Source organism: Dendrobates tinctorius, unplaced genomic scaffold (genome assembly GCF_039654945.1).
Source record: "Dendrobates tinctorius isolate UK_male_01 unplaced genomic scaffold, ASM3965494v1 ptg000126l, whole genome shotgun sequence".
In the NCBI taxonomy this organism is placed as follows: Eukaryota; Metazoa; Chordata; class Amphibia; order Anura; family Dendrobatidae; genus Dendrobates; species Dendrobates tinctorius.
Window position 1 is genome coordinate 20,994,675 of NW_027361794.1, and position 23,308 is coordinate 21,017,982.

At 45.3% G+C, this 23,308-nt stretch overlaps 2 protein-coding genes across 3 annotated transcripts in view; both read right to left on the reverse strand.

The window, feature by feature from the left end:
- LOC141047167 (uncharacterized) overlaps window positions 1–23,308 on the reverse strand; it is a 549,720-nt gene that overhangs the window by 393,768 nt on the left and 132,644 nt on the right. The window lies entirely within an intron of this gene.
- The window catches only part of LOC141047079 (oocyte zinc finger protein XlCOF8.4-like), a 37,093-nt gene continuing 26,400 nt past the window's right edge, over window positions 12,616–23,308 (reverse strand). For both annotated transcript variants that reach the window (XM_073542024.1, XM_073542023.1), the window contains exon 7: window positions 12,616–13,498. In XM_073542024.1, coding sequence (XP_073398125.1) covers window positions 12,729–13,498 — 770 coding nt within the window. In that variant the 3' untranslated portion in view covers window positions 12,616–12,728. The remainder of the gene's footprint in view (window positions 13,499–23,308) is intronic.

Consider the following 23,308-nt stretch of genomic DNA (forward strand, 5'->3'; position numbering starts at 1 on the left):
TCATCCTGCCTGGCAGAGACGAAATGCCGCAGGTACGTGACCAAGTTTTGGTTGGCTCTCTCAACCAAGCCGTTCGTCTCAGGATGGTAAGCGGAGGACAGGTTTAGCTCAAAGCTGAGTAGGCTGCAGAGCTCCCTCCAAAACCGGGACGCGAACTGGGGACCTCGATCACTAACAATTTTGTCTGGCATGCCTTGCAGACGGAATACATGTTTTATGAACAGTGTGGCAAGACCATGAGCGGTAGACAACCGTGCGAGTGGCACCAGATGCACCATTTTAGAAAAATGGTTGGTGACCACCCAGATGACTGTACTGCCACCAGACTTGGGCAGGCCAACCACAAAATCCATGCCAACCATCTCCCAAGGTCTATCCACCACCGGCAGAGGATACAATAACCCAGCTGGCCTCTGTCTAGAGGACCTGTTCTGTGCACACGAGACGCATGCTTGTATGTATTCCTTAGTGTCTCGAGCCATGTGCGGCCACCAATACGACCTTGCCAGGAGTTCTGTGGTCCGCTTCTTGCCAAAGGGACCACCCGCCCTGAACGCGTGTGTCCAGGCGAGAACCTCCGGCCGTAGCTGAGGAGGCACAAAGGTCTTTCCCGGTGGCACTGACTCGAGAGCAACTGGAGTCACGGTCGTAAAGCTCTCCGAAGGGAGAATTAGCCGTGGCTCAGCCTCCCCTTCCTCCGCTGAGACCACCGAGTGCGAGAGAGCATCCGCACGGACGTTCTTCTCTCCAGAGAGATAGTGCAAGGTGAAGCTGAAGCGGGAGAAGAGCGACCACCTAGCTTGACGAGAGTTCAAGCGCTGGGCCGTTTGTAAATAGACCAGATTTTTATGGTCTGTATACACCTGGAAGGGAAACCGGGCTCCCTCCAGGAGATGTCTCCACTCGGAAAAGGCCAACTTCATTGCTAGCAGTTCCCTGTCCCCGATGGAGTTATTCTTCTCCACCAGTGAGAAGTTCTTAGAGAAGAAGCAGGGATGCTTCCGACCTTGAGCATCCTTCTGAAAAAGGACTGCTCCTGCACCGACGGAAGAAGCATCTACCTCCAGGATAAACAGTTTATCCAAATCGGGACGGTGTAAGATGGGAGCGCCAGCAAAATGGGATTTTAGAGACGAGAAGGACTTGGAGACCTGTTCAGACAAAGCGTTAGGATTAGTTCCTTTCTTTGTGACAGCAACCAAAAGGAGCTACCAGTGTGGAGAAGTGAGGTATGAACTGGCGGTAATAGTGGACGAACCCTAGGAAGCGCTGCACCGCTTTGAGTGTGGTTCCTGCCAGTCCATTACCACTTGCAGTTTGGCCGGATCCATAGCCAACCCTTGGGCCGAGATGATGTAGCCCAGGAATGGCAAGGACTCCTGCTCAAACTGGCACTTCTCCAGCTTGGCGAAAAGAGAGTTCGCCAGCAGACGGTCGAAGAAACTGCAGACGTCTCTCCGGTGGGAGGTCAAATCTGGCGAGAAGATGAGGATGTCATCCAGATAGACCACCACCGAGGTGGAGAGCATATCACGGAAGACGTCGTTGACTAAATCCTGGAAGACAGCAGGCGCATTACAAAGGCCGAAGGGCATGACCAGATATTCGTAGTGGCCATCCCTGGTATTAAAGGCTGTCTTCCACTCGTCTCCTTCGCGAATGTGGATCAGGTTGTACGCCCTCCGTAGATCTAATTTCGTAAAGAACCGGGCCCCTCGCAACCTGTCAAATAGCTCAGAGATCAACAAGAGAGGGTATTTGTTTTTAACTGTTATGGCGTTGAGACCTCTGCAGTCAATGCAGGGACGTAACTTTCCTCTCTTCTTCTGCACGAAGAAGAACCCTGCACCAGCCGGCGACACCGACTTTCTGATAAAACCTCTAGCCAGGTTCTCCCGGATATATTGAGACATAGCCTCTGTCTCAGGGAGTGATAGCGGATACACACAGCCTCTAGGAGGTTCCATGCCTGGCAGATCTATCGGGCAATCGTAAGGACGGTGCGGCGGGAGCGTCTCCGCAGATTTTTTTAGAGAAGACGTCCGCGTACTGGTGGTAAGGTTTAGGAAGCACGGAAAGATCCGTGGGCACTTCAGTCGACCTACCTGAACACTGCCCCTCAGGCACCTTCCATCACAGTCCTTGCTCCAACCCAGTATATTCCCCGAAGCCCAATCAATATGAGGGGAGTGACAACGGAGCCAGGGAACTCCGAGAAGCACCTGGTCAATGCCATCTGGCAAAATGAACAAGGACAGAATCTCACGATGATAGGGTGAGATTGAGAGCCCGAGTGAGGCTGTCTGGTGGGTCACCTGGGATGGTAAAGGTGCACCATTAAACACCCTGATGGTCAGAGGTTGGTGCAGTAACACCAGTGGAATAGCATGTTTCTGGGCGAAGGTCGAGGACATAAAGTTCCCCTCAACCACGGAATCCACGGTAACCTCTACCTCCCAGGTGGAGGCCCCACTATCTAAGGTCCCTCGGAATACCAGTTTGGGAGAAAAGGGTTTCATATTTGTCTGATCACCACCTACGACCACTGGACGTGATCGTTTTTCCGACCGCAGAGGACACGTGCTAGCCGAGTGACCAAACTGCCGGCACTGGTAACAACGTGCGGAGCATCGCACCGGACGTGGCTTGGGGCCGGTGCGAGACACCTCCATAGGTTCAGAGGATGTAAGCTCCCGAGCGGGAGATCTTAGCGGCTCGGTGAAGGTGGGAGCCAAGTTAACCCTTCGTCTGGATTGCGCACGTCCCAGCCTGCGCTCTGTAAACCGGAGATCAATGTGGGTGGAGATGGCATTCACTTCCTCCTGACTTGTGGGGACCTCACTGGTTGCTAGAGCATCTTTGACATGCTCTGCTAACCCTCTCCAAAACACAGGGATGAGTGCTTTATCAGGCCACTCTAGTTCGGAAGCTAATGTCCAGAATCAGACAGCATAATGGTTGACCGAGAGAGACCCATGTGTTAGGGCCAATAATTGGAGAGCGGTGTTGTGCGTGATCCGTGATCCCAAAAATACCTGCTTCAGAGCCTCGAGGAACTGAGCAGCGCCCTGAACCACGGGATCATCACGCTTCTACAATGGCGTAGCCCACTCTAATGCCCTGCCAGATAAAAGAGAAACAATAAACCCCACCTTAGCCCGCTCTGTAGGGAACCGTGCAGCCAGTAACTCAAGCTGGATAGAGCACTGACTCATGAATCCCCTACAGGTGGCGCTGTCACCCGAAAACTTGTCGGGGAGTGGGAGGCGAGATATTGTCAGCATAGGCGTGAGTGTGGGTATGAGTGAGACAGCCTCTGCGCCTGCCTGAGCAGCGGCTACTGTAGCATCCGCAGCTGAGGTGGAGCTCTCGATAGCCGCCAACCTGCTCTCCAGCTGCCGAATGTACCGCTGCAGCTGCTGCAGGTCCGCCATTACTAGTCAGGGTCTGGCGCTAGTATAATGTTAGGGACGGCGGAAAAACTAAATATAAATAATAGGAAGTGCGTTCGCCGCCCGGGGTCCACCGTGCAGTAGGTGCAGCCGGAAATGCGCGCATCGCTGACCCCCGTCACATGATTGGGGGTCAGTGACGCGTTGGCATAACAACCAGAGGTCTCCTATATGTAGCAGAGCTGATCAATTATGGGCGCTTCTAGCCTCCCATGGAGGCCATTGAAGCATGCCAAAATAAAAAAAAAATGTTTTAAAATTATGAAAAAAATAGAAAAAATATAAAAGTTTAAATCACCCCCCCTCTTTCGCCTCATTCAAAATAAAATAATGAAAAAAATCACACATATACATATTAGGTATCACTGTGTTCAGAATCGCCCGATCTATCAATAATAAAAAGCATTAACCCGATCGCTAAACGGCGTAGCGAGAAAAAAAATCAAAATGCCAGAATTACGGTTTTTTTTGGTTGCTGTGACATTGCATTAAAATGCAATAACGGGCGAAAAGAATGTATCTGCACAAAAATGATATCATTAAAAACATCACCTCGGCCCACAAAACAATAAGCCCTCACCCAACCCCAGATCATGAAAAATCGAGACGCTACGGGTCTCGGAAAATGGAGCTTGAGAAGCTACGGGTCTCGGAAAATGGAGCTTTTTTTTCCACCACTTATATAAGAAAAGAACCTAGACATGTTTGGTGTCTATGAGTAATGACCTGGATAATTATAATGTCAGATCACTTTTAGCATTTAGTGAACCTAGCAAAAAGCCAAACAAAAAACAAATGTGGGATTGCATTTTTTTTTTGCAATTTCACCGCACTTGGCCATATTGATGGAGAAATAAAAAAGTTATGGCTCTGGAAAGAAGAGGAGGGGGAAAATGAAAATGCAAAACCAAAAATACCCCTGGTCGTTAAGGGGTTAATATTGACCTACACTCACTGGCCACTTTATTAGGTACACCATGCTAGTAAGGGGTTGGACCCCCTTTTGCCTTCAGAACTGCCTCAATTCTTCGTGGCAGAGATTCAACAAGGTGCTGGAAGCATTCCTCAGAGATTTTGGACCATATTGACATGATGGCATCACACAGTTGGCGCAGATTTGTCGGCTGCACATCCCTGATGCGAATCTCCCGTTCCACCACATCCCAAAGATGCTCTATTGGATTGAGATCTGGTGACTGAGGAGGCCATTTGAGTACAGTAAACTCATTGTCATGTTCAAGAAACCAATCTGAGATGATTCGAGCTTTATGACATGGCGCATTATCCTGCTGAAAGTAGCCATCAGATGTTGGGTACATTGTGGTCATAAAGGGATGGACATGGTCAGCAACAATACTCAGGTAGGCTGTGGCGTTGCAACGATGCTCAATTGGTACCAAGGGGCCCAAAGAGTGCCCAGAAAAAATTCCCCACACCATGACACCACCACCACCAGCCTGAACCGTTGATACAAGGCAGGATGGATCCATGCTTTCATGTTGTTTACGCCGAATGTTGCAGCAGAAATCGAGACTCATCAGACCAGGCAACGTTTTTGCAATCTTCTACTGTCCAATTTCGATGAGCTTGTGCAAATTGTAGCCTCAGTTTCCTGTTCTTAGCTGAGAGGAGTGGTACCCAGTGTGGTCTTCTGCTGCTGTAGCCCATCTGCCTCAAAGTTCGACGCACTGTGCGTTCAGAGATGCTCTTCTGCCTACCTTGGTTGTAACGGGTGGCAATTTGAGTCACTGTTGCCTTTCTATCAGCTCGAACCAGTCTGCCCATTCTCCTCTGACCTCTGGCATCAACATGGCATTTCCGGCCACAGAACTGCCGCTCACTGGATTTTTTTTCTTTTTCGGACCATTCTCTGTAAACCCTAGAGATGGTTGTGCGTGAAAATCCCAGTAGATCAGCAGTTTCTGAAATTCTCAGACCAGCCCTTCTGGCACCAACAATCATGCCACGTTCAAAGGCACTCAAATCACCTTTCTTCCCCATACTGATGCTCGGTTTGAACTGCAGGAGATTGTCTTGACCATGTCTACATGCCTAAATGCACTGAGTTGCCGCCATGTGATTGGCTGATTAGAAATTAAGTCTTAACACACAGTTGGACAGGTGTACCTAATAAAGTGGCCAGTGAGTATATATTCAAGAGAGACTAGAGGAAGAAAACCCTAAAATCATGTTATCCGAAACAGTCAGAAAACTAGCCACATATTGGCAGATCCCTGACTTCACACTCTATACTTTCATTATAAGCCACTCCAGTGTCAGGAATAGACAGTATGTGACAATACAGTATATACCGCTCAGGGAACACTGAACTTCCAGAGATCATTTCCATATTCATAGTAAATAATGGCACAGATCTCCCAGACATTATGGCTGCACATATCCCTAGTCTTTATAATGATATTGCACTCATTCCCTGACAGACCGCAGCATGGCCATTAGTTAGAAGCTGCTAATGATCTGTGGAGCAGGTAAATTTTCACTGAGTGGTATAAAGCACTGGCAAAAATTATGAGACCACGTTCAAATGTTCAGTTTTTCCAAATTTTCTCTTTATAGGTATATTTTTGAGTAAAATGAAAATTGTTCTTTTAGTCTTCAAACTTCTAACAACATGTCTCTGAATTCCCAAGCAATAAATTTTGCATTTTTTTTCTGAAAAGGAGAAATGGTCAAAATTTAAAAAAAAAAAAAAAAAAAATGCAGTGCTTGCAGACCTCAAATAATGCAAAGAAAACAAGTTCATAATCATTTAGAAACAACAATACTAATGTTTTAACTCAGGAAGAGTTCAGAAATCAATATTTTGTGGAACAACCATGATTTTTAATCACAGCTTTCATGCGTCTTGGCATGCTTTCCACCAGTCTTTCACTCTGCCCCTGGTGCAAAAATTAAATCAGTTCTTTTTGTTACATGGCTTGTGACTATCCATCATCCTCTTGATTACATTCCAGAGGTTTTCAATGGGGTTTAGGTCTGGAGATTGGGCTGCCCATGACAGGGATTGATGTGGTGGTCTCTTAATTTTTGCCAGAGCTGTATATTGGGCCATCTGAAAACTGAGTTTAGTCTAGGACTATTTGTCTGCACTACTAATTGACAGCTGTTATTATACCAAACTAGGGCAGTCCCTATAGGAGGAAAAGCACAATAATTATAGTGTATTTTCACATACTTTCTATTCCTGACTGACCGCCACTGGAGTGGCTTATAAACTTAGGAAGTACAGTTGTGGCCAAAAGTATTGACACCCCTGCAATTCTGTCAGATAATACTCAGTTTCTTCCTGAAAATGATTGCAAACACAAATTCTTTGGTATTATTATCTTCATTTAATTTGTCTTAAATGAAAAAACACAAAAAGAATTGTCCTAAAGCCAAATTGGATATAATTCCACACCAAACATAAAAAAGAGGGTGGACAAAAGTATTGGCATTGTTTGAAAAATCATGTGATGCTTCTCTAATTTGTGTAATTAACAGCACCTGTAACTTACCTGTGGCACCTAACAGGTGTTGGCAATAACTAAATCACACTTGCAGCCAGTTGACATGGAGTAAAGTTGACTCAACCTCTGTCCTTTGTCCTTGTGTGTACCACACTGAGCATGGAGAAAAGAAAGAAGACCAAAGAACTGTCGGAGGACTTGACTTGAGAAACCAAATTGTGAGGAAGCATGAGCAATCTCAAGGTTACAAGTCCATCTCCAAAGACCTGAATGTTCCTGTGTCTACCGTGCGCAGTGTCATCAAGACATTTAAAGCCCATGGCACTGTGGCTAACCTCCCTAGATGTGGACGGAAAAGAAAAATTGACAAGAGATTTCAAAGCAAGATTGTGCGGATGTTGGATAAAGAACCTTGACTAACATTCAAACAAGTTCAAGCTGCCCTGCAGTCCGAGGGTACAACAGTGTCAACCCGTACTATCCATCGGCGTCTCAATGAAAAGGGACTGTATGGTAGGAGACCCAGGAAGACCCCACTTCATACCCCGAGACATAAAAAAGCCAGGCTGGAGTTTGCCAAAACTTACCTGAAAAAGCCTAAAACGTTTTGGAAGAATGTTCTCTGGTCAGAGGAGACAAAAGTAGAGCTTTTTGGGCAAAGGCATCAACATAGAGTTTGCAGGAGAAAAAAAGGGGCATTCAAAGAAAAAAACACGGTCCCTACAGTCAAACTTGGCGGAGGTTCCCTGATGTTATGGGGTTGCTTTGCTGCCTCTGGCACTGGACTGCTTGACCATGTACATGGCATTATGAAGTCTGAAAACTACCAACAAATTTTGCAGCATAATGTAGGGCCCAGTGTGAGAAAGCTGGGTCTCCCTCAGAGGTCATGGGTCTTCCAGCAGGACAATGACCCAAAACACACTTCACAAAGCACTAGAAAATTGTTTGAGAGAAAGCACTGGAGACTTCTAAGGTGGCCAGCAATGAGTCCAGACCTGAATCCCATAGAACACCTGTGGAGAGATCTAAAAATGGCAGTTTGGAGAAGGCACCCTTCAAATATCAGGGACCTGGAGCAGTTTGCCAAAGAAGAATGGTCTAAAATTCCAGCAGTACATTGTAAGAAACTCATTGATGGTTACCGGAAGCGGTTGGTTGCAGTTATTTTGGCTAAAGGTTGTGCAACCAAGTATTAGGCTGAGGGTGCCAATACTTTTGTCTGGCCCATATTTGGAGTTTTGTGTGAAATGATCAATGTTTTGCTTTTTGCTTCATTCTCTTTTGTGTTTTTTTCATTTAAGACAAATTAAATGAAGATAATAATACCAAATAATTTGTGATTGCAATCATTTTCAGGAAGAAACTGGGTATTACCTGACAGAATTGCAGGGGTGTCAATACTTTTGGCCACAACTGTATATAGTTTGAAGTCTGGGGTCTGCCAATATGTGGCTAGTTTTCTGCCTATTTTCAGATAACATGATACATGATTTTAGCTTTTTTTCTTGGGTAGTCTTGCTTGAATATAGGTCAATATTAACCCCTTCCTGACATCCGACGTACTATCCCGTCCATGGGACCCGGGCCCCTATGCCCATGGACAGGATAGTACGTCTACCGCGATCAGCGGCGCCCACGTGGTGAGCGCCGCTGATCGCGGCCGGGTGTCAGCTGATTATCACAGCTGACACCCGGCACTATGTGTCAGGGGCGGTCACGGACCGCCCCCGACACGTTAACCCCTTGCACACCGCGATCAAACATGATCGCGGTGTACCGGGAGTTAAAGGGAAGCATCGGTAGGGAGGGGGCTCCCTCCGTGCTTCCCTGAGCCCCCCACGGCAGCGCAATGTGCAGCGCTGCTGCGGGGGGCTCCTTTCCTCCAGGCTCCCGAATCCAAGATGGCGACGGGGGCCTTCGGGGGCCTGGAGGAAGCTGGCTTCCTCAGTGCCTGCAAAGCGCAGGCAAGAGGAAGTCTTCTTCAATGCCTGTGACAGATTGCTGATCTGTCACAGTGATCTGTGATGTGTCAGATTAGCGATCTGTCACAGGACAGTGATGTCCCACCTGGGACTATGTAATAAAGTAAAAAAAAAATAAAAAAAAAAAGTGTAAAAATAATTTTTAAAAATCGCCAAATAAATTAGTAAAAAAAAAAAAAAAAAAAATATTCCCCAATAAATTCATTTTTTGAAAATAAAAAAAACCCAAAACAATAAAAGTACACATATTAGGTATCGCCGCGTCCATAACGACCCGCCCTATAAAACTGTCCCATTAGTTAACCCCTTTAGAGAACCCTTTAAAAAATAAAAATAAAAAACGAAGCAAAAAATGATTTATTATCATACCGCCAAACAAAAAGTGTAATAACGCACGATCAAAAAGACGCATATAAATATCCATGGTACCACTGAAAACATCATCTTGTCCCGCAAAAAACGAGCCACCACACAGCATCATCAGCGAAAAAATTAAAAAGTTATAGCTCGCAGAATAAAGCGATGCAAAAATATTTTTTATATAAAATAGTTTTCATTGCATAAAACCGACAAAACATAAAAAAACGACCTAAATGAGGTATCGCTGTAACCGTACTGACCCGAAGAATAAAACTGCTTTATCAATTTTACCGCACGCGGAACGGTGTAAACGCACCCCCCCAAAAGAAATTCATGAAACGCTTGTTTTTGTTCATTCTGCGTCCCAAAAATCGGAATAAAAAGCGATAAAAAAAGTCACGTGCCCGAAAATGGTACCAATAAAAACGTCAACTCGTCCCGCAAAAAATAAGACCTCACATGACTCGGTGGGTCAAAATACGGAACAATTATAGCTCTCAATATGTGGTGATGCAAAAACTATTTTTACAATAAAAAGCGTCTTTTAGCGTGCGACAGCTGCCAAAAATAAAAACCGCCATAAATAGTAAATCAAACCCCCCGTTATATCCCCCTTAGTTAGGGAAAAATAATAAAATTAAAAAAATGTATTTATTTCCATTTTTCCATTAGGGTTAGGGCTTGGGTTAGGGCTGAGATTAGAGTTAGGGGTGTGTTGGGGTTAGGGTTGGAGTTAGAATTGGGGGTTTCCACTGTTTGGGCACATCAGGGGCTCTCCAAATGCAACATTGTGTCTGATCTCATTTCCAGCCAATTCTGAGTTGAAAAAGTCATATGGTGCTCCTTCCCTTAAAAGCTCTGCCATGCGCCCAAACAGTGATTTACCCCCACATGTAGGGTATCAGCCTACTCAGGACAAATTGCAAAACAATTTTTGGGGTCCAATTTCTCCTGTTGCCCTTAGGAAAATAAAAAATTGGGGGCAAAAATATCATTTTTGTGGAAAAAAATGATTTTTTTATTTTCACGTCCGAGCGTTATAAACTTCTGTGAAGCACTTGGGGGTTCAAAGTGCTCACCACACATCTAGATAAGTTCCGTGGGGGGGGTCTAGTGTCCAAAATGGGGTCATTTGTGGGTGTTTCCACTGTTTAGGTACATTAGGGGCTCTCCAAAGGCAACATGACACCCGCAGACCATTCCATCAAAGTCTGCATTCCAAAATGGCACTGCTTCCCTTCCGAGCCCCGACGTGTGTCCATACAGTAGTTTTCTCCCACATATGGGGTGTCAGCATACTCATGACAAATTGGACAACAACTTTTGCGGTCCAATTTCTCCTGTTACCCTTGGGAAAATGAAAAAATTGGGGACTAATTGATCATGTTTGTGGAAAAAATACGATTTTTTTATTTTCATGCTCGGGCATTATAAACTTCTGTGAAGCCCTTGGGGGTTCAAAGTGCTCACCACACATCTAGATAAGTTCCTTAGGGGTTCTCGTTTCCAAAATGGGGTCATTTGTGGGTGTTTCCACTGTTTAGGTACATTAGGGGCTCTCCAAAGGCAACATGACACCCGCAGACCATTCCATCAAAGTCTGCATTCCAAAACGTCACTACTTCCCTTCCGAGCCCTGACGTGTGTCCATACAGTAGTTTTCTCCCACATATGGGGTGTCGGCTTACTCAGGACAAATTGGACAACAACTTTTGGGGTTCAATTTCTCCTGTTACCCTTGGGAAAATAAAAAAAATGGTGACTAAAAGATCATGTTTGTGGAAAAAATACGAATTTTTTATTTTCACGCCCGGGCGTTATAAACTTCTGTGAAGCACTGGGGGGTTCAAAGTGCTCACCACACATCTAGATAAGTTCCTTGGAGGGTCTAGTTTCCAAAATGGTGTCATTTGTGGGGGGTTTCCACTGTTTAGGTACATCAGGGGTTTTCCAATCGCGACATGGTGTCCGATCTCAATTCCAGCCAAAAACGTCAAATGGCGCTGCTTCCCTTCCGAGCTCTGCCATGCGCCCAAATAGTGGTTTACCCCCACATGTGGGGTATCAGCGTACTCAGGACAAATTGCACAATAACTTTTAGGGTCCTGTTACCCTTGGGAAAATAAAAATTGGGGTGAAAAGATCATTTTTGTGGAAAAAATATGATTTTTTAATTGTACCGCTGTACGTTATAAACTTCTGTAAAGCCCTTGTGGGTTCAAAGTTTTCACCACATATCTAGATAAGTTCCTTGGGGGGTCTAGTTTCCAAAATGGGGTCACTTGTAGGGAGTTTCCACTGTTTAGGTACATCAGGGACTCTCCAAACGTGACATGGCGTCCGATCTGAATTCCAGCCAATTTTGCACTGAAAAAGTCAAACGGCGCTCCTTCCATTCTGAGCTCTGCCATGCGCCGAAACAGTCGTTCCCCCCCACAAATCAGGTATCAGCGTACTCAGGACAAATTGCACAATAACTTTTGCAGTCCAATTTCTCCTGTTACCCTTGGTAAAATAAAAAAAAATTGAACCTGAAGTATTTTTTTTGTGAAAAAAAGTTAGATGTTCATTTTTTTTAAATATTCAAAAAAATTCCTGTGACGCACCTAAAGGGTTAATAAACTTCTTGAATGTGGTTTTGAGCACCTTAAGGGGTGCAGTTTTTAGAATGGTGTCACTTTTGTGTATTTTCTATCATATAGACCCCTCAAAGTGGCTTCAAATGTGATGTGGTCCTAAAAATAAAATGGTGTTGTAAAAATGAGAAATCGCTGGTCAACTTTTAACCCTTATAACTTCCTAACAAAAAAAAATTTTGGTTCCAAAATTGTGCTGATGTAAAGTAAACACGTGGGAAATGTTACTTATCAAGTTTTTTGTGTGCCGTATCTCTGTGATTTAAGGGCATAAAAATTCAAAGTTGGAAAATTGGGAAATTTTCAAAATTTTTGCCAAATTTCTGTTTTTTTCACAAATAAACGCAAGTTATTTGAATGAAATTTTACCACTAACATGAAGTACAATATGTCACGAGAAAACAATGTCAGAATCACCGGGATCCATAGAAGCGTTCCAGAGTTATGACCTCATAAAGGTACAGTGGTCAGAATTGTAAAAATTGGCCCGGTCATGAACGTGCAAACCACCCTTGGGGGTGAAGGGGTTAAATAAAGTCTCCTGATAAGTCGCCTTTGGTGAGGACAACAAAACGAGTAGACATGAGAGGCTTGGAGAGGAAGTGTGTATACGTCACCTCACCTTATACACTGAAATGTGGGTTCTTTTCTATTAGTCACCTTCTGACTAACCTTCAGGGGGTGAAGGGTATAGTTTTACATCTGGAATTAATACAATTTAGTTTTATCCTTTTGTCAGCAAACATGAGGAATGACAAGAGACAACCCCTTTAAGAAGATCCAATTTTGGGTTAACAGTTGATTCCAAGTAAAATATTTCCCATATTAAGAAAATGAAAAAGGCTTCTCCCCTATGTAACATCTCTGATGTTTATTAACATTTGATTTCCGGTTAAAACATTTCCCACTTTCTGAACAAGAAACATGCTTCTCCCCTGTGTGAGTTCTCTTGTGGTTAACAAAATGTGATTTATGTGCAAAACATTTTCCACATTCTGAACAGGAAAAAGGCTTCTCCCCTGTGTGGATTTTCTGGTGCCTAATACAATCTGATTTATTGTTAAAACATTTCCCACATTCTAAACAAGAAAAAGGCTTCTCCCCTGTGTGGATTCTCTGGTGCTTAACACAATCTGATTTATAGTTAAAACATTTCCCACATTCTGAACAGGAAAAAGGCTTCTCCCCTGTGTGAGTTCTCCTGTGCCTATCAAGAACCCATTTCTGATTAAAACATTTCCCACATTCTGAACAGAAAAAAGGCTTCTCCCCTGTGTGAGTTCTCAGGTGAGTAACAAGCTCTGATTTCCATGTAAAATATTTCCCACATTCTGAACATGAAAATGGCTTCTTTGCTTTAGGAACAGTTTGTTTTTTAATGCCTCTTTTGTGAATTTGATTTTCCTTCGTAGTCGGTAATGAATCAGAAAATGGGACCTGTTTCATAGGATCAAATGACAGATCTTTGCTGTGAATGGATGGTATATCAGGAGTAAAAGCAATCACTTCAGTTGTATCTTGTAGGATCTCAAGATCATCAGATTTAAAAACTGAAGATGTCAGCTGTCCCTCTGATCTCCTGGTACAGTCATCTGCTAAGATAAAAAATAATTATTATTTTTCAGTAAAATATCCTTGAGTTTTATGTTTTTGAACATTTCTACTTAAACTGTCCGTCAAAATGGCAAGCTGTGTAAAAAACTTTAATTATTTACTAAGACAATGACAGTTCACAGTCAAATAGAAAACCTTGTTGGATGAACCAGTAGTGCGTGATGTGCAACTGTTTGTTCATTCTGCCTCCCAAATATAGAATAAAAAGAAACCAATCAATGTTATGTAGGCGGAAATAATACCAATTCTCATCTCACAAAAAAGTCCTCACTCAGGTCCATCATCTGTCAATGGAAAAACAGAGGTTCCCACACTATTAGTGGCTCAAAGACTGTTGAAAAGCAACAAGGTTTCCATAAACCAATCCAGCAAAATCCGCACTCACTTCTTGCAGTGTGCTCAAACAACATTTAGGATCCCTGTATTCAGCAATACTATAGTGAGAACAACCCACTTGCCGTATTTTTCGGATTATAAGACACACTTTTTCCCCCCCAAATTTTAGGGGAAAATGGGGGTGCATCTTATAATGAGGATATACTTTACCGGTAACTTTGTTGCAGGCTGGGATGAGGGGGTGTCCGGCGGTGCTGCAAGTGCCCGGTGGTGCATTGGGGGTCTCCGGTGCTGCGCAAGTGTCTCCGATGCTGCGGGGGCTCTTCCAACATTTTGTAAAACGCCAGAGCCCCCGCAGTTCCATGGCTTCCTGTGCGGTGGACTCCGGGAAAATGGTCGCCATATGCGCAGATGGAGATCTCGGCACCAAGATCTTGGGAGAGGAGATCTCCGCTCTCATCGCACATGATCTTGGTGCCGAGATCTCCATCTGCGCATGTGCCATTCCTGGCAGCCATTTTCCTGCAGTCCACCACACAGGAAGCCATGGAACTGCGGGGGCTCTGGCCTTTTACAAAGTGTCGGCAGAGCCCCCACAGCATCGGACACCCCCGCGCAGCACTAGAGACCCGCAGCAGCACTGGACACTCTCAGGAGCAACGGACACCTGCAGCGGCAGGCGGCAACATCACCCTACTCCAGCCTCCACCAGCAGCGACCCTGGGACCCTCACTCCTCCTATAGATTATAACCCTCAGTGAATTAATTTATAAAATGGAATCACTTTCTGGGGATTACGACTATTTTAGTTTTCTGTCATTTAGTTATATTAGGGCTTCGGCATATGGTGTGTCCAATCTCATCTGTCCAGCTGGAGTAATCTGCTACCAACTTCAGCCAATTGGAAAGTACCACACCCTCCAAGGAGAGAATGAGGACCTCCGCTGATGCACACCAGCGCCCTGCTCCAACCTTTGCCCCTGGTGACTTAGTGTGGTTCTCCGCCCGAAACATCAGGCTGCGGGTTGAGTCCGCTAAGTTCGTACCACGCTAAATTGGCCCCTTCAAGGTCCTTGAACAGATCAACCCTGTGGTCTAAGGTCTGACCCTTCCACCACACTTGGCTATCTCTGACACGTTCCATGTGTCCCTCCTTAAGCCTGTTCACATGTCCCGGTTCTCCGAGTCATCTGCCGGGACATCGGACCTGTCTTCGGATGAGTTTGAGGTCAATGCCATCGTGGGGTGCAAGGTGATGCGGGGCAAAAAGCTTTATTTTGTGGATTGGAAGGGTCATGGTCCAGAGGCTCAGACCTGGGAGCCAGTGGAGAACATACACGTTCTGCTCCTTATTGCAGCATTTGAGCGTAGCGAGGCTCAGAAAGGAGGGGGCACTAGGAGGGGGGTAATGTTAGGCATCGAGTTCCGGTCGCTGCACAGCAGGAATTCCGAGCCTTGCATTCGGCAGTCTCCCAGTCCTCCTTTCGTTCCACTGAGCATGCCCGTGGGACGATCTCTCATTGGAGATCGGAGGTCACATGCTCAGGTCCTTCTCCAGGTCGGATTGGACCGTCAGGAAGGTGGTCCCGGAAGGACGCTGCTATAAAAGAGTTGCATGGCCGCACAGCCACACAGCCATGCGCTAGTATAGACAAAGATTAGACCATGTGAAGTGAGTGTTGTATGCATGTATGAATGTCTCTGGTGAATGACTCATTGGAAACCCCTTCCCTTGGTATGCATGTGTTGTGCAGCCTAGCCTGTCAAGCGCCCAGGTCTAGGTGTAGGTAGAGGCTGAGTTAGAGACTAGAATCAGTGTCCACCACTGGCTCTACATGCCACGATGCATGTGCTCGACACTTCTCCAAGGTCAGCGTCTATAGTGGTGTCCGCAGGTGCGACGCCACGTGCTCAGAAGGTCTAGAGGGACTCTGACCCTGTGTCCTTGGGGCAGAGTTCCGTGACCACATTCTGAGCACCCCCTTGCCGAGCTCTGTAAGTGCTAACAGACTCCGGCATTTAAGATTCGCAGTACTGCGGCTCTGTGACGTGACAGAGACCGCTCCTGTTCACACCGGGTGATGTTAACCTGCGTATGACCTTTGTATACTGCTATATACATCCGCCATTACTAAGCAGCAGTTTACCACCTCTGCACGGTGGACCCCTGGCTGCAAACGCACCTACTGTCATTATATTATTTGGTGCGGTCTGCCAGCCCGTAACACCTCTTTTTCAGTCCTCTGTGCTCAGCTTGTGGCTTGTGTATTTGTTCCCTGTTGTGACCGTGACCCGTTTACTGACTACTCTGGTGTGTTCTGATTCTGTATTCTGTGCTTCTGGTTCTGACCCAGCTACCTGACTATTCTTGCATTCTAACACCACAGAATAGCAGGTAACACCATGGTCCAAGCATAGGGGGTCCTAATGTAAGTCCAGATCCATGTAAGGGTATTAACGGGCGATGAGCAAGGCAATCCTTGGGATATGGAAAGCAGAGAAGATAGTGCCAAGCTTGTTCATGGTGGACATCTTTTGAGCTGCCAAGTGACCCAATACATTGTGTCTGCAAACTATTCCAGCCAGATCTGCATTCAAATAGCTAAATGGCGCTCCTTCTCTTCTGAACCCTGCCATGTGCCCAGACAGTAGTGCACAACCGTACATAGGGTATTGTGCGAAGTTGGTAAATAACTCGTAAAATCCATTTTTCTATTATCCTTTGTTAATAATTCCAAAGTTATCAACACATAAAGTGACACACGTCAGATTTTAAAAATTGGGCCTGAGAACACAAAACTGGCTGCGGGAAGAGGTTAAATCAGAGTATTTTTGACACTACTGAAATCAAAAACTGTGACTATAGACAATAACACATCTACTGAAATGATCAAACTCAACAGTCTTCATCAGTAATAAATGAGTAACTAGTGGTGAAAGCTCTCTGGAGTAATAAGCGTATGGGGCCCGGTGACTTCACAATCTAAACTATCGTAAGGTCCAATATTTTCGGTCAGATGAGTTTTAAGAAGAAATATTAGACATTGATCACCAAGTCTCTCTGTCAGTGCAGCGCCGACAGCTTCTATGGCATGAAGATGCTGCTTCATCAGCATGCTATACAAGTGATCAGACTGCAAAAATTTATTGTACCATAGTGGGACTAAGTAAAAAAGTTACAAAAGACTTAAAAAAAATGTAAATAATTGTACAAATACTTAAACAAAAAATAATAAGAAAATCAAAATATATTTTATCTAAATATTAGAATGAAAAAAAATCTAAACAATAAAAGTACACATATTTGATATCGCCGCATCCGTAACACCCGACCTACAAAAATGTCCCACTAGTTAACCACTTAAGTGAACGCCATGAAAAAAAAAACAAGGCAAAAAACAATGCATTATCATCATACCGCCAAACAAAAAAGTGGAATAGCATGCGATCAAAAAGACGGATATAAATAAACGTGGTACCACTGAAAACATCATCTTGTCCTGCAAAAAACGAGCCGCCATAAGGCTTCATCACCAGAAAAAGAAAAAAGTTATAGCTCATAGAATAAAGTGATGCAAAAATAATTATTTTTTCTATAAAATAGTTTTTATTGTATAAAAGCACCAAAACATAAAAAAAGAATTAAATGAGGTATCGCTGTAACCGTACTGACCAGAAGAGTAAAACCGCTTTATCAATTTTACCACGCGCAGAACGGTGTAAATGCACCCCCCCAAAAGAAATTTATGAAATGCTGGTTTTTGTTCATTCTGCGTCCCAAAAATCGGAATAAAAAGCGATCAAAAAATGTCACGTGCCCGAAAATGGTACCAATAAAAACGTCAACTCGTCCCACAAAAAATAAGACCTCACATGACTCGGCGGGTCAAAATATGGAAAAATTATAGCTCTCAAAATGTGGTGATACAAAAACTATTTTTTGCAACAGAAAGCGTCTGTAAGAATGCAGAGGGCAGCATACTTCCTCTGTTAAGCCCTGCCCACTGCCGCACCTCTTCCATTCAGCTCCACCTATGTCTGTCTGCATCCTGCGTACCTATCTTTAACATTGGGTACGCAGGTCATGCGGGTGTATGTGGATACCTTCGCTTGCGTCGTTTTGACTCTTCGTTGAACTTGTCAAACGCAACGCTACGTTTTGTTGCAGTCAGAGCAGCGTCAAAACGATGCATGTGGAGGCATCCGCATGGCTGCGTACCCAATGTTAAAGATAGGTACGCAGGACGCAGGCAGATGTAGGCGAAGCTGAATGGAAGAGGTGCGACAGTGGGCAGGCTTAATGGAGGAAGTATGCAGCCCACCGCAGCTCTGCCCAACGCAAGTGTGAAACCAGCCTTAGTGTCTGACAGCAGCCAAACATAAAAACCCACTATAACGCCTCTTTCACACGTCCTGATATTTCCGGTACCGGAGATGTTAGTGTCCGTGTGTGTAATACTTGCAGCACACATATGGCATGCCTGTGCCGCATCAGTACCACACAGATGGGCGCCAGTGGAGAAGCGTTACAGAAAGCGCTGTTCCGCGGTGGCGGGTGCTCTCATTATTCTCACCTACTCTGCCAGTGATCGGAGCGAGCAGGGGAGAATGATGAGAGTTTCATTTTAGTAATAAAAGAGACATCAGGCAGTGGCTGATTGGACTATTACTCCCATCAGTGTACCCCTGCTGCTCCTAATAACAGTGACAGCAGCAGCGGCGGATGGGAGTATTCATCTGCTGCTCCTGCGCTGTAAATAAAAACGGTAATTTAAAAAAACAGTGTGGGTCCCCCCTATTTTGGATAACCAGCCAGACAAAACTCACATCTGAGGGCTGCAATCCCTCAGCTGTCAGCAAGGCTCATTATTAAGAATAGAGGGGTCCCCACGCTATTTTTTTAACTTATTTAAATAATTAAAAAAACAGCGTGCGGTCACCCCCATTTTTGACCACCAGCCTTGCTAAACCTCACAGTTGTGGCTGTTGTTCTTGCAGTCTGCAGTTCCCCAGAAAAGGCGCATCTATTAGATGTGCCAATTCTGGTGCTTTGCCCAGCTCTTCTCACTTGCCCTGTAGCGGTGGCATGTTGGGTTCATATTTGTGGGGTTGATGTCACCAGTGTATCTGCCATGCTATCCATTACTAATCTAATCTAAGTGTGGAGTGCAGCATGCAAGCATCCCATAAGCAAAGCATCACAGAAGCTAAGCATCAGGAAAACGGCAGTTATACATGGCAGTTAGTCAGGGCAGGAGTCAGGTAACCCACACTTTGCTCTCCCTTTTAACCATGTGCTTTATTTTTATCCTCCTGTGTTCCTTTGCCATCCACATTCACCACCCTATCCCCCCTCCATCACGACTCATACACATCAGCCCCTCTATACTTCCCTTTCCCATGTACAGCTCCCATGCACTCCTCACCTTCCTGAGAAACCTCAGCCCATCTTGCCCAAACACATCGCAGAAAAAAACAACTATTTGCTCTTTATCTTCCTACTCCTACTGACTTCAGGGGACATCTCCCCCAACCCTGGTCCACCATCCCCCAACCTCAACCCCTACCCTACCTCATATCGAAACCATAATAATCTTATTAATATTACTTGCACTCCCTCATCTCCATCTTTTAATTATGCCCTCTGGAATCCACGGTCTGCTTGTAGCAAGCTTCTTTTCCTACACAACTACTTTCTGAACAACTCTCTTAATCTGTTGGCCCTCACTGAAACCTGGATTCAGGATTCTGACACTGTCTCTCCTGCTGCCATTTCCTATGGTGGCTTACAATTCTCTCATTCCTCGAGACCCACAAACAGACATGATGGTGGAGTCGGCATATTCCTGTCCCCACAATGCACTTTCCAGGTCATCCCCCCAGTTCCATCACACTTATTCCCTTCTTTTGAGGTCCACACCATCAGGCTCTTCCGTCCCCTCTCCCTCAGAGTAGCGGTCATATACCGACCCCCAGGCTCACCCACCCACTTCCTTGACCACTTTTCAGCCTGGCTGCCACACTTCATGTCCTCAGAACTTCCAACCCTTATCCTGGGAGACTTCAACATCCCCATTAACAGCCCTACTTCCATATCTGCATCCCAGCTTCTATCACTAACCACCTCTCTAGGCCTCTCACAGCTTTCAACCTCTGAGACACATAAGGACGGTAAGACCCTTGATCTGGTCTTCGGCCGGCTCTGTTCAATCTCCCACCTAAATAACTCACCGCTTCCACTCTCTGACCACAACATCCTCTCCTTCACGCTCACAAATCCTCGCCCACCCCAGCTCACTCCTACCTACCACACAGAAATCTACAAGCCATTAACCCTCAGACACTTTCAGACTCCCCACACCCATTGCTGTCCCCAATCTCCTCTTTTTCCTGTCCTAATCTGGCTGTTCATCACTACAATGACACTCTTAGAAGCACCCTTGACCAAGTAGCTCCCCTCACCCTCAGAACCTCCAAGCACAGAGTAAAACAGCCCTGGCTCACATCGCAAACTCAACTTCTCCAGCGATGCTCTAGGAGTGTTGAACGCCTATGGAGAAAAACCCGCACACCAGAAGACTTCATCCATTTCAAATTTCTGTTAAGAACCTATGACGCTGCCCTTCACCTCGCCAAACAGACCTACTTCACCACCCTGATCTCCTCACTAGCCAACAACCCCAAGAAACTTTTTGACACTTTTCACTCCCTCCTCAGGCCAAAAGCACAAGCCCCTATCACAGACATTTGTGCTAATGACCTGGCCTCCCACTTTACAAAAAAATAGATAATATCCGTCAGGAAATCTGCTCCCAACCACCAAGTGCTCTGACTCCCATCCCTTCCTGCATCTCCCTTGGCTCATTTTCCACATTTGATCCCATCACAGAAGAAGAAGTCTCCAGACTCCTCTCTTCTTCTCGTCCGACTACATGCACTACCGACCCCATTCCCTCACATCTCCTCCAGTCTCTCTCTCCAGTCGTCACAACCCACCTAACTACAATCTTTAATCTCTCCCTCTCCTCTGGTATTTTCCCATCCTCCTTCAAACACACCATCATTAATCCATTACTAAAGAAACCCGCTCTCGACCCATCCTGCACAAACAATTACAGACCAGTCTCCAATCTCCCCTTCATCTCTAAACTTTTGGAGCGCCTAGTTTACTCCCGCCTTACCCGTTACCTCTCCACTCACTCCCATCTAGACCCTTCACAGTCCGGCTTCCACCCCCTACATTCAACTGAAACTGCACTCGTCAAACTGACCAATGACCTTCTGACAGCAAAACGTAATGGTGACCACTCTCTGCTCATTCTTCTTGACCTATCTGCAGCTTTCGATACTGTTGACCACCATCTCCTACTCTCTAGGCTCCAGTCACTAGGCATTAAGGACACTGCTCTCTCCTGGTTCTCTTCCTATCTCTCTGACCGCTCCTTCAGTGTTTTGTTCTCTGGCTCCTCTTCATCTCCTCTTCCTCTTGCTGTCGGGGTACCTCAGGGCTCAGTCCTTGGCCCCCTTCTCTTCTCTCTCTACACAGCCCCAATTGGACAGACCATCAGCAGATTTGGCTTTTGGTCCCATCTTTATGCTGATGACACACAACTATATACGTTTTCCCCCGACCTTACCCCCTCTGTACTACAGAACGCTAGTGACTGTCTGTCCGCAGTCTGCAATATCATGTCCACTCTCTATCTGAAACTCAACCTCTCCAAAACTGAACTTCTTCTGCTCCCGCCGTCTACCAACCTCCCTAAATCTGACATTTTCCTCTCCGTGGGTGGTACCACAATAACTCCCCGGCAGCAGGAGCGCTGTCTGGGTGTTATGTTTGACACCAATCTCTCCTTCACATCCCATATACAATCCCTTGCCCGCTCTTGCCGCTTACGCCTAAAGAAGATCTCTAGAATCTGCCCTTTTCTCACCATGGAAACAACAAAAACCCTCACTGTAGCATTGATCCACTCCCGTTGGATTACTGCAACGCTCTATTAATTGGCCTCCCCGTCACTCAACTATCCCCTCTCCAGTCCATACTTAATGCAGCAGCCAGGGTCGTCCATCTGGCTAATCGGTACTCGGACGTGTCCGCCCTTCGTCAGTCATTACACTGGCTGCCCATTCATTATAGGATCCAATTCAAAGTACTTGTTCTCACCCACAAAGCTCTCCATGGTGCGGCACCCCCCTACATCTCCTCCCTCATTTCTGTCTATCGGCCTAGCCGATCGCTGCGCTCTGCAAACGACTTTCGACTAACCTCTGCACTAATCCGTACCTCCCACTCCCGACTCCAAGACTTCTCCCGTGCTGTTCCTATCCTCTGGAATGCTCTACCCCAAGAAATTAGGACTAACCACAATTTGCATAGTTTTAGGCGCTCCCTCAAAACACATTTGTTCAGAGCGGCTTATCACGTTCACTAATCAAAGTCATTCTATGAGTAAGTGTGCGTGTATAGCCCATTCACTATCTCCATCCATCCTTCACTCCCTCAAGATGGCTGGACCTTCATTGCAAATAAACAATTGTAAATACACACCTGTACTTTGTATCTCCCTCACCTCATGGTAGATTGCAAGCTCTCACGAGCAGGGTTGTCTTTTTTCGTCTTATTTTGCTTTAATTATTGTATTGTTAATGCTGTTACTTATGACTTGTGTTTTGAAACTGTTAAACTGTAAAGCGCTGTGGAATATGTTGGCGCTATATAAATAAAGATTATTATTATTAATCCTATAGTTACATGTGCATGTCCACGGTCCGGGGAAACACACTGACATGTGCACAGACTCATTCACTTGAATAGGCAAATAGCTCTCCGTTCCTCCCGAGTCTCTCTACATGGCTAAGTAGCACTGTACAGCCACATATGGGGTATTGCCACGTTCGGTAGAAATTGTGGGACAAATTTTGCTGCCATTTTTACCCCATCATTTCTTGTGTGAAAATGTAAAATTTTTGGCTAAAATAAAAATTTGGTGGTAAAAATATAGTTATTTTGTCCTCATTGCCCAATGGTATAAAACTCTGTGACACACCCATGGTGTCAATATGATCACTTCTCCCATAGATGAATTCATTGAGAGGTGTAGTTTGTAAGATGGGTTCACTTATGGGGGGGTTCTGCTGTTTTGGCACCTCATGGGCTCTCCCATTTGGTGATGGCATAACAGTAAAATCTGGCACTCCTTCCCTTCTGAGCTCTGCCATGTGTTACTGACCAGTGCTTTACCCCCACATATGGGGTACCAACATACTCAGGACAAATTGCACAATAACTTCTGGGGCCCAATTTCTTCTGTTACACTTGTGAAAATAAAAAAAATTGGGGGCGAAATTTTCTTATTTGTTTGAAAAAAATGTTTTTTTTATTTTTACGGCTCTATGTTATATACTTTTGTGAAGCACTTGGGGGTTCAAAGTGCTCACCACACATCTAG